The sequence below is a fragment of the Apteryx rowi genome, unplaced genomic scaffold (assembly GCF_003343035.1).
Source record: "Apteryx rowi isolate R43461 unplaced genomic scaffold, aptRow1 scaffold_236, whole genome shotgun sequence".
Taxonomy (NCBI): Eukaryota; Metazoa; Chordata; class Aves; order Apterygiformes; family Apterygidae; genus Apteryx; species Apteryx rowi.
This window is the reverse complement of record NW_020448708.1, coordinates 886,317-904,679: the sequence shown is the minus strand read 5'-3', so window position 1 is coordinate 904,679 and position 18,363 is coordinate 886,317. Positions and strand designations below refer to the sequence as shown.

The window sequence follows — 18,363 nt, the reverse complement described above, 5'->3', positions numbered from 1 at the left end:
CTGTTGAATGTTACTGAAATGACATTACAAATTGACTTTTAAGAAAGGGTGCAAATAATGACAGGATAAAAATATGGCACATGTGTATGGAAGGAGCTCCCCATATAGAGCAGGCAGTGCAGCAAAAAAGCAAAAGTCTCAGTATGTCCCAGTATTCCTACCTGGTAGATAGGCAATTATTTTCCCACACTGTAGGGCTATTATAATGGGAGCTGGAATATAACTGAGCTTCAAGTCAAATTCCACCTTCTCCTACTGTCAAATGCAGTCTGCCAGCCATCTCACAGAAGAGACTGAAAATCGATCCCTAACCCGCTAGCCTTACAAGCTCTTCCAGAATCATGAATGACTTGGGAAGACATCTTGGCCTCTGTGTCATTGCTCTGAGTATTTACCTTGTCAGTACTGATCTAGCTAATAAGAATTAAGATATCTCTATTCCACAGTTAAGGAGAACAGTTGAACTACATGTTTTTAATCTGTTGCAATGTGATACTAAGCACTATTGAAGATGACGGTTTAAGTTAACACATTTTATTTCACTTTGCACATGCTCCTGCTCCGTTGAAGTTTGCATGTCTCAGTTTCGGGGTAGGAGACAGAGGAGGGCTAACCTCCAGCTGTGGAAAGGGGAGGAAAGCTTCTTAAAACATGCCAACTTCTGATTACATAAGAATATCTGTAGCCTGTTCTAACCATCACTTCCTTGCTTGGTAATTCTTGTGTGATACATTTTAAGTACAGAATTGTAATTAGAGCTGCTTTGCCCTGGGAGTTACAACTGGAGTACACTAACAAGAACAATTTTTTCTTGGCTCCAACCTACGTAGTTGGACTTCCACAAAGTCTAGAGGACACGGTGTGCAGAAAGGATGTATCCTATCCAGCCAACAGCACTGCTCTTCCATACTTTCAATTCCAGGCTCTGATAGGGAAGCATTTAGGCCGCCTCTTTGCTTATGAGGCCAGAGTGCCTCCAAATGCTACTCCGTTTTCAAACAGAGAAAGGACCTATTGCTTCAGCATCAACAACTAGCTATGGATTATTGGATTTTTTGGACTGTTAACAGCATAAACTTAAGGAAAAAACAGTTTAAAAATGTCATTATGTTTCCATGTGTTATAGGCATAAAGGTTCCTTACCCCACTGTCCACACAGAATACTAAACAGGAGTTTAATACACTAAATAAATCCCCTCATTAAAAAAATCCACAAAGCCTCAAACCAAAAAACCCGCTCTCCAGCTCCAATCCCCCAGATAGCTAACAGGCATTAAAGAACACTATAAATACTAATAACTGTAGAATGTGACCTCTCCCCAAACTCTGAATGCTTTTTATTTAAGGATAACAATGCATACATAGAACTCATTTCTTTTTTTTCCTCAAATCCCCAGTCAACCACCTTCTAAAATGTTTAAGGGTCAACATGTTCAAAAAAAAAATGGCAGCATTACATTCTACATGCATGCCTCATTAAGAAAGCAGTGATTAAGAAAACAATGGGGAAATATTGAAAAACAAGCGAACAGGAGAAATGTTGGAATTGAAAGCTTTATTTATAATAAAATGTTTACATCTTGGGTGTTTCATAGGACCTATATGAAAGCATGAGGTACACAAAACCTTCAGAATAATATACAACCCAGATTCAGTTAGGTACAAATATCAACAAAATTCAATAGGAAGAATGTACATAGTCCTCTGGTCATCCAGAATTATAACACAGTCTAGATAGTCAGTCTAAGGAAAAAGAACAGTCTCTGTGCTGGAGCAGGAAGTGAGGAAGAATATTATATCAAATTGAAATTCCAGAAAATCTCATTACAAACATAATTAGCCAACTGGAAATTTGGCAGAAAAATTTTGTTGACGTGGCTGAACTTAGGTCTTACTTGAATGGGAGCACCTTTAAAGAAGGCATGGGCATTCGCTCAGTACTGTAGCCTTCACTGTCTCCCCTTAAATAAATGGGTGTACCTGGCTTTGCTTAACTTGCAGCTCCACAACATGAGGACAATAGCAGATGAATAAAACATTACAAAGTATTACTTAACTTAAGCACACACTAGGTTATTAGAAGTGGAATATCTGAAGGACCTGGGTATGTTTTAATAACTTACTCTTACAGTATTCAAAGTAAGGATTTGTACTCTCATTAATCACTTCTTTATCTTAAGTTGAGCATATATTTGTCGTGTAATTCAAATAATGAGCACAGTAAGAGTGTTCAAACCTATTTATACATAATTAGAATAAAACTGGCATTTACCTCAAAATCTGCTGTGCCACATGGTCACACACTTGGAGCTCAGAAGAGATAACAACAGTGTGTACATATATGAAATGTGAGATTTTGTTGACTTGCTTATGTTCTAAATATACACCAGAGGACTACGCAAAAAGAACAGAAGTGTGGGATGCAGTTGGTGCTACAATATCAGATTTTTTTTTTTTTTTTTTTTTTTTTAAAGAACTTGGTATCTGCTTAAATCTCCATGGAATCTCCCATAACTTCAGTATACAGGAAAAGAATTCTAGTACTTTTCATTTTAAAGGAAGTTCTTCTATTTAGTTTATAACAGACAGGCAGCACCCAGTATACCACAACTCAGATTACCATTTCCTCTGTAGCCAATTTTATATGTGCTCTTAAAACATACAGACAGTTTAGGCTGCTGTGCTTTTCCTTAGACATCAGTGAAGACCAGGAGCACATTGGTTACTGTAGCTGAGCAGGTGTCACTCGCAATACCCTAATCACCCATCTACTCTCATCCTAAAAAAAAAAAATTTAACTCTTTGCAAGTAAATGGGAAGAGGGAGGAATATGTATCTCCTCACAAACAGAACAACAACAAAAAAAGTGAGGTGACTTATACGAAAAGATAGTTGAAGGAGATCCACAATTAAAATTCAGAACTTCATAATTTCAAGCCTTTTGGTTAGTTTTCCAGATAACACCGTTTGCTGCTTTCGCACAATAGAGCAGTTACAAAGTAGCTGATACAAGACTTCAATAGGATCCCATCCTTCTTTGCAAGAATGACCTAGTATTACTAAAAGCTTTATTTCAAGGGGTAGAAATATCTTCTGATGACATGTACACAGTTACTTGAACTTTCACTCTCCTTTGACTTGTGGCATTAGGCTTATCCTAAAAAGCTTCCCATGTGCTTGCTTCTAGGCATGAGGCCCTCTAATCAGTTATTACCTGACTCACAAACAAGTCTACTTCTATAACTTTACCAAAACTGTCAGTTCTTTAATGCTTACAAAAAAGCAAAATGCATATTGTTAAAGGAAAAGCTTTAATGTTAGCTTTCCAGTCTAATGTGATATAAACATGATCTCTTTTGAAAAACTTCAGTACATTGGCCTTCCTCATCTTATGTTCTTTTCACAGAATCACAGAATGGTTGAGGTTGGAAGGGACCTCTGGAGATCATCTAGTCCAACCTGCCTGCTCAAGCAGGGTCACCTAGAGCATGTTGCACAGGATCGTGACCAGGCGTGTTTTGAATATCTCCAGAGAAGGAGACTCCACAACCTCTCTGGGCAACCTGTTCCAGTGCTCTGTCACCCTCACAGTGAAGAAGTTTTTTCTCATGTTCAGATGGAACTTCCTGTGTTTCAGTTTGTGCCCGTTGCCTTTTCCCCTTTAAAAATCTGTTCACTTGTAGCTTAATACCTTTCACGCATAGCTGATACGCAGTTTTCCCTTCTGTATTAAAACATTATATTTTAGTTTAATAGGCAGTTAGAAACCATAAACAATGTTTAACTGAAAATATTTAGCAGAAGCACCCCACTGTATAGTGCATCCAAAATATCCATTTTGAAGATACATTTCAATATTTCTAATCAGACCAGTTTTAATATACACATAACCAAAAATGAATCCATGGCCAACTGACATTTTCTAAACAAATGTAAATGGTTTCTCAAAGCTGCAAATACAGAAATTATACTTCTTCAAAGAAGGTGAAGGACTATTATTTATGTAGTCTGCTGCACTAGAGCACAGGCAAATATTTTCACAAAGCTTTACCTCTGCCATAATAATGCTTTAATATTTCGTCTGCAAAGCAAGTTGAGTATAATGCTACAAACAAGGACTTGTAATGAAAGCGTTCTTTTGTCAAGAACTAAATACTGGGCAATTAACACAGTAAACAAAATCAGAACTACTTTTGTTGGTAGTCTTACCTGGTTAGGCTGGCTAGAAAAACAGGCTTTCCTTGAGTTGAAATCCTCAAGTGCTGAAGGCCTTAAATTTGAACTGTTGTAAGGTTCACTGGTTACTACAGTTTCATGTTGGAAAAGGTGATCTTTCATTAACGAACTCGAAGTATTTTCTTGAGTAGCCTAGAATACACAAGAACTTAGCTTTATCCTTGAAATGATTTTGCATTTACACAAAAACTACCAAAAATATCAAGTTTGCATATAAATGCATTAATATTCTATATCATGTGTTAGTGGCACCTATAAACACAAGTATTTTAAAAAGTGACTCCTTTTCTATGAATCAGCCTTGGAAAATAAGAGTTCATTCTCTGCAGAGCATATACAACTCGGGCATTAGAGACAGAGGCCTTTATAGCTCACTTGCTTACCAAATCAGACATGAGAAACCTCATTAAGGAACGAGAGCTTAACCCGGTCTCTAAGATTACACTCTAACTATCCATGAGGCTGTCAATATTTACCAACTTACATTTTTTTTAAAAAAAGGGAAAGAAACAATACTGATCTAAAGGTATGATTTAAAGATGCACTACCGACATAAAATCAAAAAAAAAAAAAAAAAAAAACCAAAAACCCAAAAATTCTAAGGCAAACTAAGGCAAAAGCTAGTCAGATCTTTTAATAAATTATAAGGCAAGACTGCTTAACAGATCAGCTTATAATACGAGAAAGGAATGGAAAGTCAGTTTCAGCATATATTGGTTCAGTTAAAACAGCCAATTACAGCAAGTGTGTAAACAACTAATGACTGTCTTTTTCAAATTAAGGTTACATCAGGCAATTGGATACAAAATGAGACCATGCAGCAATGTATAATGAGGTATCTGCAGGACATATGCCATTCAGAATAAAAATAGTGGAAAAGGAAGGGTTTTGGTGGAATATTGGTTTGTAAGTGCAGATGACCAATCTTCTGAAATGAATACAAAAGATAAACAGTTCTGATTCTTTCAGTTTAAAAGACTGGGATATACGTGGGATACAGTGGATTGTACTGATATTAAATCCCATTAGGCTGCCAAACACATGTACCATACAATGTTTTATTTGTATTGAGAGACACTGTAAAAATTAACTGGCTGTCATCATGTGATAGCACTGACCAAATTCTGGCATTACCAACTTCCAGCAATGAGAATGTTTTAGTTTTATTCTAAAGATTTATTATAAGGATTTGCATAGGTCAGGAAAATATCAAAGGGGCAAACAGTAAAAATTACTGCAGAAAACTACTGAGGCAGAAGCAAACTGGAGATTTTGGCAGGTTCAGTACTAACACTGAATCTTTAGCTTTCAATTATCAAAATAGCTATAGGAACTTATTCTGGGATTACATCAGCACCTGGGGCATTTAAAAGCCTCCTGTATCAAGTTTTAAGACATCTAGATAAAGAGAACCTAGCTGCTCTGCTTCTAATCTTTAAGAGAAAAGAAATCAACTCATTACTGAGAGAATTTATATAATGTTTGGAAACACTGAGTAGAAGAACATTAAAACTGAGTAAGGTGAAAAGTGCCCAATCAGCTTTAATAACAGAGAACGTATACACCACAAAAAGAAAGATGATAGCTCAGTTGGGTCAAATTCAGTTGAAAAATTGTAAAGACAGGTAAAACTCCAAACAAAACTACTTTTCACCACTCCTGGAGCCTGGCAACACTACTAAGCARTAAGTCCTGTATTTGTCAAAAATAATTTTTCTGGTTAAACACTATTGGGAAAGGAGTACAAAATAACGTTATAATGATGAGCAAGAATTTGATTTCAGAGAGTTATACATATCTTAAGAGCAGAAAGCATCAAGTATTAGTGAATCATCAAACATCCTGCAGCTGCCCTCTTGCAGGTACATTGCTCAGTAGTGTGAAAAGCTTCCAAAACACTGATTCAAACCACAGGAGAGCTGCCTGCATTCAGAATGAAGAAGAAATACTTGCAACTGCTTTTGGTTCGAGTGATGTTATAAACCGTTTCTGCTTGTAAACATTTAAGCTAGGAAGCACTGAACAGCTAAAAGCCATTTTATAGAAACCACAGTGAAAAGTACTATCTAACCTTAAAACCAGTTGGGACCCCCACAGCGCCTATGAATCTGAGTGGTCCAGAGAAAAGGCCAGGGAACTGCAGAAATGACTACTGCTCCTTCCCGCGGTGGGCGGGGAGGTGGATGCTCATGGGGTACCTGCCATGGGATACCTGCCCCTGGGTAAGGCCTGCGACACCTTGCACTGTCTTCTGTCCCTGCAGGTGGTTCACACCTTTTTCCTCCCAAAGAAGGTACCTACACGAAGGAGAACAGGGAGCCAAAGGGCATGTGCACACGCGTGTGCACACACACACACTCTCTCCCCTTGGTAGAGAAGAACGACACCATCCAAAAAAGCACAAAGGCACTGAACACCTATTATAGTGGTAATTAGCAGTGTCAGATACTGTTGTATAAAATGTAAACCTTAGTCTTAAGTAAGCCTTTGTGCCCTATATACACCAATTATAAAGGAATGCTTTTATAAAATTGCTTAGAAAGTAGAAAAGAGGAAAAGAGGAAGAGGTCATTTAATACCTTATTCAGCCTAGAGATATTCATTATTCAGAGCTACAGACATGCCAAATGAATATCCTGAACTCTGCATTTTTAATTGAACTAACAGTTTAGATACAGCCAAACCACATTTATTAGTATCAAAAAGGCTTTCTTTGGACAAACACTTCCTACTCCAATGTAACATTTTACGACAAGGTTATAAACACCTTAAAATCTGTATTTATAATGGAAATACCAACAATCAAAAGGGAGAAATCCTAGAAACAAAACTATTATTGTACTGAAAATGCTTTTAATTAAAAAGCAAACATGTAAAAATTTCCATGAGAACTAAGCTTTATATATTAAATATACAGAATATTACACACAAACACAAATGTGCACGTTCCCCTTTTCTACTGTCCAAAGCAATTACACCGCCCACATTCAATATCCTTTAACCACAGCCTGCAAAGTACAGTACTGGCACAGGTTACTTTACAGATGATACTGAATAACCTACGCCAGTTTTTAATGCACAACGGAAATCTGGTTTGCTCCCAGCTGCTGGTATAATAATTACTGTCCTATGGTTGCTAAGAGATACTTTGACTTTTTTTCCAAGACTACTAAAACATTTCTGTGCGCGCAGGCAAAAGGATGCTGGGTAAAGCTATAAAATGACTCCAGCTGTAGCTCTCCAGCAGAATTCAAAGCCAGATGACAGCTGTAGAGAAAATGAAAACCAGACTGAGCTTCTTCTCTTCAAGTTTTCTCTCCTCACTTCTCCCCTTCTCCCAGTTTGCCAGAGTTAAGTCTGGGAGACAATTCAACATTGTTCTGCAAACACTTAAAAATGTTCTGCTGTAAGTTGAATGATTACGCAGAAGGATGGATGAGACTACATTTTCGTTGCATCCCAATTCTTGTATTTACTTCCCATGAGGCTTGAAATTCTGCCGTTTGATGTTAACCAACACAAGAAGAGCTTGTTTTCTTTTTGGCCACTTTTTTTTTTTTTCTTTTGTGAATAAACGATATAGGTTTCAAAAACATTTAAGTATCCTCCTTCTGTTTTAGCTATTTCTAAGACTGATGGAGCAATTACTTTCAGATTTGGCAAAGAACTTCTATTAAAATCAGGTATGTATTTCTGACATGGCCTGAAATATTACCCAGATTAGTCTGAATGTTTTATACAGTTTAAAGGAAAAAATAAGGTATTTCACACACCTATTATTTCCTCCAAAGCTGTTCTACCTGAATATATAAAGAACACCAGAGGTGACTAGGGATTCCAAAGAGGAAACTAGTAAAATAAAACAGAAAACATAACTCTGTTGAACAAAGAGAGAGAGGGAGATGCAAACAGCCTGTTATGGATACTGATAAGGAAAAAAAAAAAAGTCCTCTTCATTTTTGAATACTACTCCACCAAAAAGCCTAATAAAACTTACAGAATTTTAGCATATAAATTAGATTTATTTTAAATGGTAATATAAATTAGTATTACTTTTATTTCTGGGAACTACACAGTTAATTAATGTGTACTACCTACTGTTAATCTTTAGTGTTTTATCATGTAGTACTTTTTCCTCTGTATAAGCAATATAGTGTCATGTGTAAATTATTTCACAATGTCAATTATTTCAATGTCAAATTATTTCATAATGTTAAATTTTTTTTTTTAAATAAAACTTGGGCAAAGCTTCATTTGTAGACAAAATAAATTGAATTCTCACTGAACAGTGTATTTACAAAAAGGCACATGAACCATTTATGTCTTCCTTGCCTGCACCAAAACCACTTAAGGCAGCATGTTTAAGTTGTAGGCCTTCCCCTCCTCCATTTTGGCAAAAACCCAGCCATACCTATTTCTGAAATAACAAGCCAGTCAAACTTTTTTTCCCCTCCCCTTATAATTTACCAGATTTCATTTTTTTTCCCCCACAAACAGTAGTAAACTCAAGAGCAGAAGTGCTCCATTTCTTATTACTTCAAAACTGTTAAAAAGTGCTGGGGCCTACAAATCACACTAATGTGTGAACCAACAAAAATTGGCAGAAATTAAGGCTCAACTACTGCATTCTTCAATACTCAAAATTAAGAGTTATGCATTTCAGTTTCCAAAAGCTCCATAAAAATATCTTAAATGTATGAGATGTAGATTTTCTCTACTTAGATTTACTTCTAGGAAAATTCTTGATTCTATTTTTTACATTTCTCAGTTAAGCGAGATCAGTTCTAGAGTAGTAAGTTTATATTTGATAGCAGAAAACCTGAGCTAGTATTTGAACAAACAAGCAAACTGATTTAAATAAGCTGCTTGTCTAGTGCATCAGAACTCCTGTTTTCATACCAAAAAAATCCAAACCTCCTCCCATAACAAATTCCCAGTATACAACCCCATATAGATAAATATATATACATATATATTCCCAACGTCTGTTTACAAACATTGCAAGTAATCAGTTAGCTCTGCACTAACCGATTTATGTGTTTCTATTTCAAGTTAATCTAGTAAGACTAAGGGGTATTTAACAATATGAGCAATTTGCACATAGTTTGTTCATTTAACAACTTATTGTTATTTTAATCATTCAAGCAACCTTTAAGAGCAACTATAGACACCCATAAATGTTAATATTAAGATTTTATCATTATTTTTGAATAACGGAGCATCTGAAGAAGCTACAAAGCTATGTCTTCTGAAAATGACACATTTGATCTTCAGTAAGGATGCTTTCTTTGTGAGATTCTGTTTAAAGAATATAAACAAATCCAGTGACCCAAGATAAAATATTGCGAGCAAAATACTTAAGCCTAGAAAACGCAAGATGAGTTCAGTTTCTGGATTTGCATTTAAAGTGTTGCAAACATGTCTCGGGCAACTGCTGTGTTTCTATCTGCTACATTTATGAAACATGATAATACTTTCTACAGGTAGGCCTTGAGGTGTAACAGCAATGTGCCTAACTGTGGATCAGAAGGCTGCGTGTTCAGATACGTGTTCAGATATTACTTGGATCTTTTTATTTGCTCTCTGTAGCACAGAGTATAACCAGCCAGCAGAATAACTTATGAAGCATATCTTGCTTTCTTCATCGCTAATCATCTTGATTTTAAAAACCAGACAACTGTTAATCAAATTTATGTACACAGTACATAAATTCACACATACATTCATAGTTCAAATGTATGCAGTAAATACTGGAGTCCTGTTGTACAAGATGCTTAGAACAGCACAGGCAAAATACTCGGATGGTATGTGATGTAACTGACAAGGACCCCTTGAAATTCATGTCTTCAGATATACCCTGATGACATCCTGGGGACCTTTATCTACCATGCTAACTAATGAATCAAGAAATGACCTGGAAGAATTCTGATATATGTGATAGTAACTGCAGGGTACAGATAGAAATATAAGTACATTAAACAATCATGCTATGAAAAGTAAACTCTTTATTCTTTTTGATATTCTATTATTTTAGAAAAAAATTACGGCTATTCAGTATTTTTATTTAAACTATGAATTATAAGGATAAGCTCTACTACTTGATCTTTTGTAAATCATTCATCAAAGGTTATAAATGACAGCTCTAGAAGATCTGTTATGATGAAACAATACTGTGTATGGGGGCAACTGGAATGTTTTTTATACTTACGTGTCAATCTCTTAACACTCTACCTACTCACCAAAATGCTTGTGCATATCTATGCATCTATTGTGCATATAATCTAAAACTTTTAATAGCACACTATTAAAAATATTACTAGAGACTTGGGAGAATATCTTATAGAATAAACAGGAAAAAAGGCATTAGATCTTTTAAATTATAGTGTGGAAAAGAAGTCAACATGACTCTTCAAATACATAGCACAATATCTTTAAATGAAATGATTTTATTCTTTCAAATTAAAAATATTAGGACATCAAGTTCCACTTTCAATAATAAATCTACTTTGGAAGGGGAACAGAATCAACCACTTGGAGGAGAATGTCCATTATTTAGTATTTCCAGAATACTGTTCTTAATGAGTAGACCTGTTGCCTGTAACTAAAATGCTGTAGTATTTCTACATCTGTATCTCTTCAATTATGGATTCATTACTGGCAATTCTAGTATAATGTATTTTACTTTGTTATGCAGAGATATGGAAAGACAAATTGGCTAATTTTTGCCACTAGAAAACAGATAATTCTTATCATCTGTCCACAGTACGGATACACAATTAAACCATGCGCATTATGGTGAAGTCATGTAATATGTTTTGCTGTCTGGAACGTAACAGAATTAATTTAAACAGCAGTTCCATAACAGGATTGTTTGTATTTATAAGTATATAYAATATGTGATGTAAATTTACTTTTCTCTGCTTTTCATCAAATAACAAAGTTTGTAAGTATAAAGAATCACAGGTATTTACTTTAATTTTGGCACTCCTGTATAGAAATAGAATAACTCAGCAGCATAATCAAGAGGCAATTTGTTTCCTCTAATCTCATCAGGCCTGTAGAAATTGCTTAATTGTTGAAACCATGCTTTATTGCAAGGATTAATACATCTTTTAAAAGCTGATTAAGGGTTGCATTAACTTTGGCACACATTTTCTCCACCCTGTCAAAATCTCATTGCTATTTTAAACCCACCAATATCTGATTTTTAAAGTAACTTTAAAGTGCCTTAAAACAAAGCACTGTAAATAAAGAACAACAGCAAGTGTCGGTTGTATAGCCAACACCTACACAAAGGGACAAATCCATCCTATTCCATAAAATGGAAATAAATCAGGAAACACTTCTGTACTGCCATTGCGCTGCAGAGTCCTTTCTTAAATACTGGACTATCAGTCCCATAATATAATTTGATTCTTAACTGTATCTTCAAAGCAGTCTGATAATTTTGGTGATTTTGTGTTGCAGAGGATTTAAGTTGCATATACTGGTATAGGAAATTCAGAATCAAAATTTAATATTGCATAAGTGACAAAAACCTTTCCCTCAAGAACCTGCTTAAGAATATCATTGGTTTTCTGAATATTTTCTAAAACCCCAGAGCCAGCTTGTTTCTATATAAGCTTCATATTAATTTAAATACCTGAACATCTGAAAAGTGAACTGAATGTGTGTAGGAATAAGGCCAAGACTTTCCATGCAACTGTAAATAGGAAAAATGAGACAAGCATGCATAGATGCAAGCATTTTTCTACTCAGTTACATTACAGCTATTTACTGTACATAAGGATGCCTAATATTTGTTTGTATTACTGTATTTTTAATTACATGGATTTTTGGATGTTACAGAGTATTGCTATACATCAGTTCTGTAGTATTTGATACACAACCTGTGTAAAGTATTGTAATTTGGAAGCACAGAAAGAGGCAAGTTATTACCTCTAATGACATTATGCCCTACAGCAATTGTTCAAAAATCATGCAAAGATAGATTGATAAAAATTTGTATCTAATCAAGTGGCTTAACTTTAGTGTACATGCTTTTAGAAAATATTTGAACTTCTGTCATGGTTTAGACTAGATTCTTTTAATCATTATCTCAGCATCTTTTCAATCCCAATCATATAGAGTCAGAAGCTGAATTCTAGGAAAACAAACAGGATGTACATGTAAAAAAATGAGAGAGAGAGAGCGAGAGAGAGAGAGCGCGCGCATGCGCGAGGGAGACACCCGTCTATTTTCGTTCAGAAGAATATTTCATATTCTCATGACTGCTAAGAGGACATGTAACCTAGACCAGACATTTTAAACTCAAAAATGAATCTTAGGATGGTTAATCATCCTATTGATCAAATATTCACTACTAAGTTTAGGGCAGATAGTATCATAAATTTTCTAGATAAATCTTCTGGAATTTAACTTCTTTTACATCATTAAACTTAAAACTGCTACTGCTCCAATTTTGTTTATTCTTGCTAACAGAAAATTGTTCAAACATCTTCTTCCAAAAATAACTTAACAGTTAATACAAAAATTAAAATACTTACTTGAAAGCAGTCTTCTGCTACTTCAACATCATTTTGGGAGGGTGGATAACCTACAGAGAAATAGAAAACACAGAATAATCAAAGTTCTTCTTATTTATCATTTACTGCTTCCAGTACTCCACTCCATCCTTCAGCATTCACCTAAGATAATATTAACAAACTTGTTCACTTTTTAAATTAGTGGATTATTGTATCTCATAACTTCACTTTAATAAGTACCTTTCATTTCTAATTTCTGTATTATTCAGTATGTCTAGACACATTCTTATTTATCTCGTTCACACCTTTCTTGTACAAGCATTTCCAAAGCGTCACCAAAAGTCAGAAGCAAAGCAGCATATTCTTGTTAACACAGCATTTTGAAAATTAAAGGCAGACACATTTTAGTTAGCATGAATGCATGCTGTGCTATATTTATAAGCTAGAAATCAGCAGAAATTGGAGCTGTAAGACCCTAAAAAAAGAAAAAGTATGTGCTTATATGTTCTCTGATTATTTCTCTTGCAGGGATATGGATGATGGTATCATCACAACTCAAAAGAAGTCATTTTAGTATGACAAAAAGCACCTTCCTTCAAAACACATGCTTTGCCTTTTGCTATTATAATGCACATTAAAACCCCTAAATTCATAGCACAAATGGAATATTTTCTTCAAAACTCTCCCTTGAGTTGGTTTTTACAGGCCTGAAAGAAACGTTCTTTCTTTTCAATAAACACCTGTTCCCTTCTCTTCTTCCTCTTCCCTCTCCCCACTTAGCAATACATTTATCCTATTTTTATCTCAAAATTGAGGCTTTACAATATTCTTGCTTGTTCATTATTTTCCATGAGATCAGTGAAGCTCTGGAACCCGTTAGCCACACTACTACTAGAGAAAATTCTTCAGCCCCATGCAAATCTGYCCTCAGAACTCCCTTGTCAGCTGTTAGTAAACAGGTCAGTCTATAAACTGAAAGCATGAGCAGATAAGCAGAGAACTATGGGTCTCAAATCATTCAACTTCGTAGTTTATACTCTGAGAACAAGCTTCTGAGAAGATCTGAGTAAGGCTCTCTAGCGTCCTCATTTTCCTCATCTCTAAAAGAGAGGCAATGCTTTATTATGTAGGGATGTTCTGGGAATTACCTTATTGAGGTCTGTAAAACAATCTAAGACGCCTGGGTGAAAGGTGCTTTGGAAACACCAGAAGTACTATTTTAAAAACATCTGTTATAATTTCAATATGCTGTGGATCAATCCACATCTTTAAATACTGTCAGCATTAAATTGAAGTACTTTACATAGTTTTAGCTCCTTTATAAACACACAAGCCCTGCCCTCCAACTCCTCCACCTGAATATATACCTTGAGAAATATCCTCTACTGCTCTCCGAATACCTCTGTCAAATGCTCTTGCATCAGCAGGACTCTGAAATGTGAGGCCAAACTTTTTGTCATCAATCTTCCAGTGGTAAAAAGTAGGAGTAACTTTGTTGTAAACGAGATCCTTCTTTAATGTGCATTCCAAGACCACCTTCCAGAAATAAGAGAGGAGAAAAAGATATCAGTGATTAATATACCAAATTTGAGAACAAAAGGGAGTCTTTGTGAATTACCTGAAACATATATCATAAGAGCAAGTAAAAATCTCTGCAAAGTTTCTTCCTATTATGAGGATGTAATTTTAACTTCGTTTCCGTTATGGCCAATTCTTCACTAACAGTAGCTGAGATAGCAGTATGGGTTAGGGACACGATTCTTTTGCATATTCCTATGTTGAGAGAATATTTCTAGCCTCAGAAGTTCCTTACACTTGCAGACCAGCACTTTTGTCAGTACTGATTTACTATTGGTTCGGCAAAGGAAATAAGATATACCTTGAAAAAATATTATTGTGCTGATATCAAGGGTGACTATATTGCTTGGAGTTTTATTTGTATAATTATTCTACAGAATTATTGAGTGCTGAACTAACTTCATGCTGCTCTCAGGCAGCTTCACTTCAGCTTGCTCCCAGAAAGGCTACTGAAAAGAAAATACAGGAGAACTGTTTTAAACACTGAAAGCAATCAAAACTGAAAATTTCTTATACGTCTAGCTCTTTGTACCTAATAAATATGCTTACGGCTCATGTTCATCTACAATTAAAACAGCAATTAGGAATAATATACAAGATTATTTGGCTACCAAACCACTTGAGAAATGAAACAAACACATTCATTAATGAAGAAAAGTCACAGTCTTCACACCATTCCCCCAGTTTAATTTGCTTAATTTTTAAAATATATTTGCAAATTTAATTTACTAGTGAAAATTAATATATTGTAACACAGTTATGTTGAATAATTCTTGATTAAAAAATTAAGGCGAATAAGAAAGCATGCTGCAAATGCATAGGATAAGGTGCTGCGGCAACAAAAACAAAAATATCATCATTCTCCAGTTCTAATTTGCATTAAATAATCATACTCTGTTCCTTGTGATGAATTAAAACTTCCTTCCTCCTAAAAAGAGTAGTTCAAAATGAAGACTTCTCACATCACCGCTTTGTCTAGGTTTTTTTTGGGCCTCTGCTATTTCAAACACCAACAATTTTGGCACTACATTTTGCATGCAGTTTTAACCAAAATATGAACAAGAGATGTAAAGTTTGACAGCAAAAACACTGATTCTTATAGTACCTCAATGAACACCTGCTACCAAAAGAGTTAATCAAAATCCATGGGAAAATGGAATGGAAGAAAAACAAAGCACATGTTCACTCTCTCTGAGAGGACAAGTAAATCCATCTTAAGGCAAAGGTTCTTTTCTGTATAATTAGACACTTTAAACTGAAAATTCAAACCTGGACAATAAACATTGATGCAAGACAGTAGCACCAAAGATAAAGTACTGCACTAAAACCTTACTGGCTAGCAGTTATGATTTAAAAACAAACAAAACACACACAAATACTAACATTCTATAAAACAAACATCATTTCCTATACGACACTGTAATTGCTTTTAGCTTGATTTAAAGAAACACCAAATTTTACAGGACAATTAACAACTCATTTGGCAGTTTTAAAAGCTGTATGAAAACAGACCAACCAGTACCAGACATATATGTGGTAAGTGCATTGAAAGGGAAAAAATCTACAGCACCAGTTGTATTAAAATGCATCAAAACTATAGAAATTATCACACATGTAAGAATCCATATGGGAGAGACTTTATGCCCAGCCCGCCTGAGAGAAAACTCAGAACCAGAGCCCAAAATCAAGTGCATGCGGGGGGAACACCACCCACACACCATCCTCCAAGGCATTTATATTTTCAAAAATGCTTTGTGTATAGTTTGCAAAAACAAATATTTTCCTGTTAAATAACAATGCTGTCAAAGCTTTTTATGCTGAAGAAAGCAAACTATCATGGTGGGGAGGGAAGTATTCTAATCCACATATCTCCAAATATAACCTGGGAAAGGGAAACCAGTACCGTTAACAATATGGTTATTTTTCTGAGTCTGCAGACACCCAGAACTCCAAAGCATTCTCAAAAGCATACTTCTCTAAGCATACACAGGGAGGCATATCTATATACTACTATTTAATGAAAAAACCTCTTTGTTAATATAGCATCCAGCACCTCATTAAGGGCAACACTAATGATGTCATAATTACTCACAGAAATACTTTTCTATAAATTTTCCCACCTTGAAACATTCCCACATTCTTGAAAGATATTAGAAACTATTTGCCCTGTGTAGACAAGACACATCCGTTAAGTCTTAAATTTCAAACTCATTCATTTCCAAAACAAACATTTTGTAACAAGGTGGCTATATTTGTATCATTATCTAGGTCTTATTTTGGAAACAAATATATATAAAAAAAGTAACTGCATTTGATACAAATTTCTGTTTTGGTAATAGATCCCATAACTGAGTGTTTCTATATCCTGGGACAAGATATTTTTTTACTAGTTTCTAGTTGTGCTTTCCAGAGCTTACAGCATTTTATGTAGATAGAGACTCATAATTTGTCATTCATCATCCAAACCTACAAACACATAAGCATTCAATTTGATGAATACGCCCTTCCTGCTTAAAAAAACCCAACCAACAAAAAAATCTGTTCCCCCCCCCCCCAACACAAACAAGAATCAAAAGCTTTTCTTTAGTCTTGGGCCCAAGCACCATGATCTGACTACATTCATGCTACAGAGCATCCGGCCCTAGTGCCACCAATGCCCGCGCAACCCTACAACATTATTTCTGTGTGCATTTTTTTTTTTTAATTCAAAAAGTAAGATAGCATGATCACTGTACTGAGGCCCCTCGGAATAGGGAACTGATTATGTGAAATGGAGGACATGCCCTGCACATCTCGCAGTGCAGCATAACACTGAACAGGGTGCAAGGCTTCCTGAAATATTGTCATCTGTTGCGTTCACTGGGAACAATCCCTCAAGCACAAGAGGTCTCAAACTAGGCCTGGGCATCGTCTCGGGGACAGCCCCTTGGAAGTGGCCTAAACCGGGATAGAGAATGCGCTAACAATCAAACAGTATGGAKGATCAGCAGTCCAGCACTCAAATTCTCTCCTTTGGCCCATCTTTACTACTAAGTAAAAGGGGCTATTGACATTACTAACATAAGTAAAATTAGTAAGACAGCACAAACGCAAGACACATTCTTTTGTCTGACCTACTGTGACAATTTACGCATCAGGGGGTGCAACTGTATGCCACAGTGAAATAAAGTTTGCAGAAGCGATATTATCTTCCTGATACGGATATGCCAAGATACTTCCCAAAGTGACTCACCAAAAACAGTGAGAAATGACAGAGCCCACCAAATGCTTTTATATTTTGAAGTAGACTAGCATTTGTCATAAATAAACCTAACTGGTCATAACAATATTAGACAATCTTAATAGAACTGAGAAAGTACTACTCAAGTACCACTGGCAATCTGAAAATTCAGGGGTCACAACCGCCATATCTGTCCAAATATATAAAAATGTAGGCTTGAACTTTATGATCTGTGGGAGTCTCCTCAGAGAGAGAAGACAGAGTGAACTCCTGGGACTCTCTCCAACTGTTTTGGAGATTCGGGTCTTTACAACCTTACAAAAAAGGTCTGTAGAGCTACATGTAGAGGAATTGAATGTATGAATGCTATAAAGCTTCTATTCTGAACACTTTGGAAAAAACCACGTGGAAGACATTCTGAAGAACCAGCAAGTTTGCATGAGCATCTCACGCCAGCTAAATGCCATCGTGGCTGCATTTGCCAAAAACAAGGGTAGAGAAACTCCTACAAAAGCAAGAAGGGCAGAGAGGCTAAAATTTGTGGGACTGGGACCCAGATAATCATTCAATTCTGTCTCCTCAACATATAAACTCAGATCTCAAAGATTTTGGTGGACAGGAGGAAGCAGGAAGGTTGGAGACAAGCTCACTTATGTGGACAATGTCTTTCAAATACTCTAGATGCAGGCTTCATGCTGAAGTCATCAACATGCGTATCTTATCTTTTACAGCATCCATTTCTGAAAAGGAAAAAAAGGCTAGAGCCTTGTTGGTTCGTTTACTTGTTTCTTGTAGGGAAATAAC

At 35.7% G+C, this 18,363-nt stretch overlaps 1 protein-coding gene across 2 annotated transcripts in view; it reads right to left on the bottom strand.

Annotated features, from left to right (window-relative positions):
• The window catches only part of SPRED1 (sprouty related EVH1 domain containing 1), a 59,959-nt gene that overhangs the window by 2,948 nt on the left and 38,648 nt on the right, over positions 1-18,363 (bottom strand). For both annotated transcript variants that reach the window (XM_026066003.1, XM_026066004.1), the window contains exons 3-5: positions 14,129-14,297; positions 12,783-12,832; positions 4,210-4,368 (exon numbers count right to left, since the gene is read on the bottom strand). In XM_026066003.1, coding sequence (XP_025921788.1) covers positions 4,210-4,368; positions 12,783-12,832; positions 14,129-14,297 — 378 coding nt within the window. The remainder of the gene's footprint in view (positions 1-4,209; positions 4,369-12,782; positions 12,833-14,128; positions 14,298-18,363) is intronic.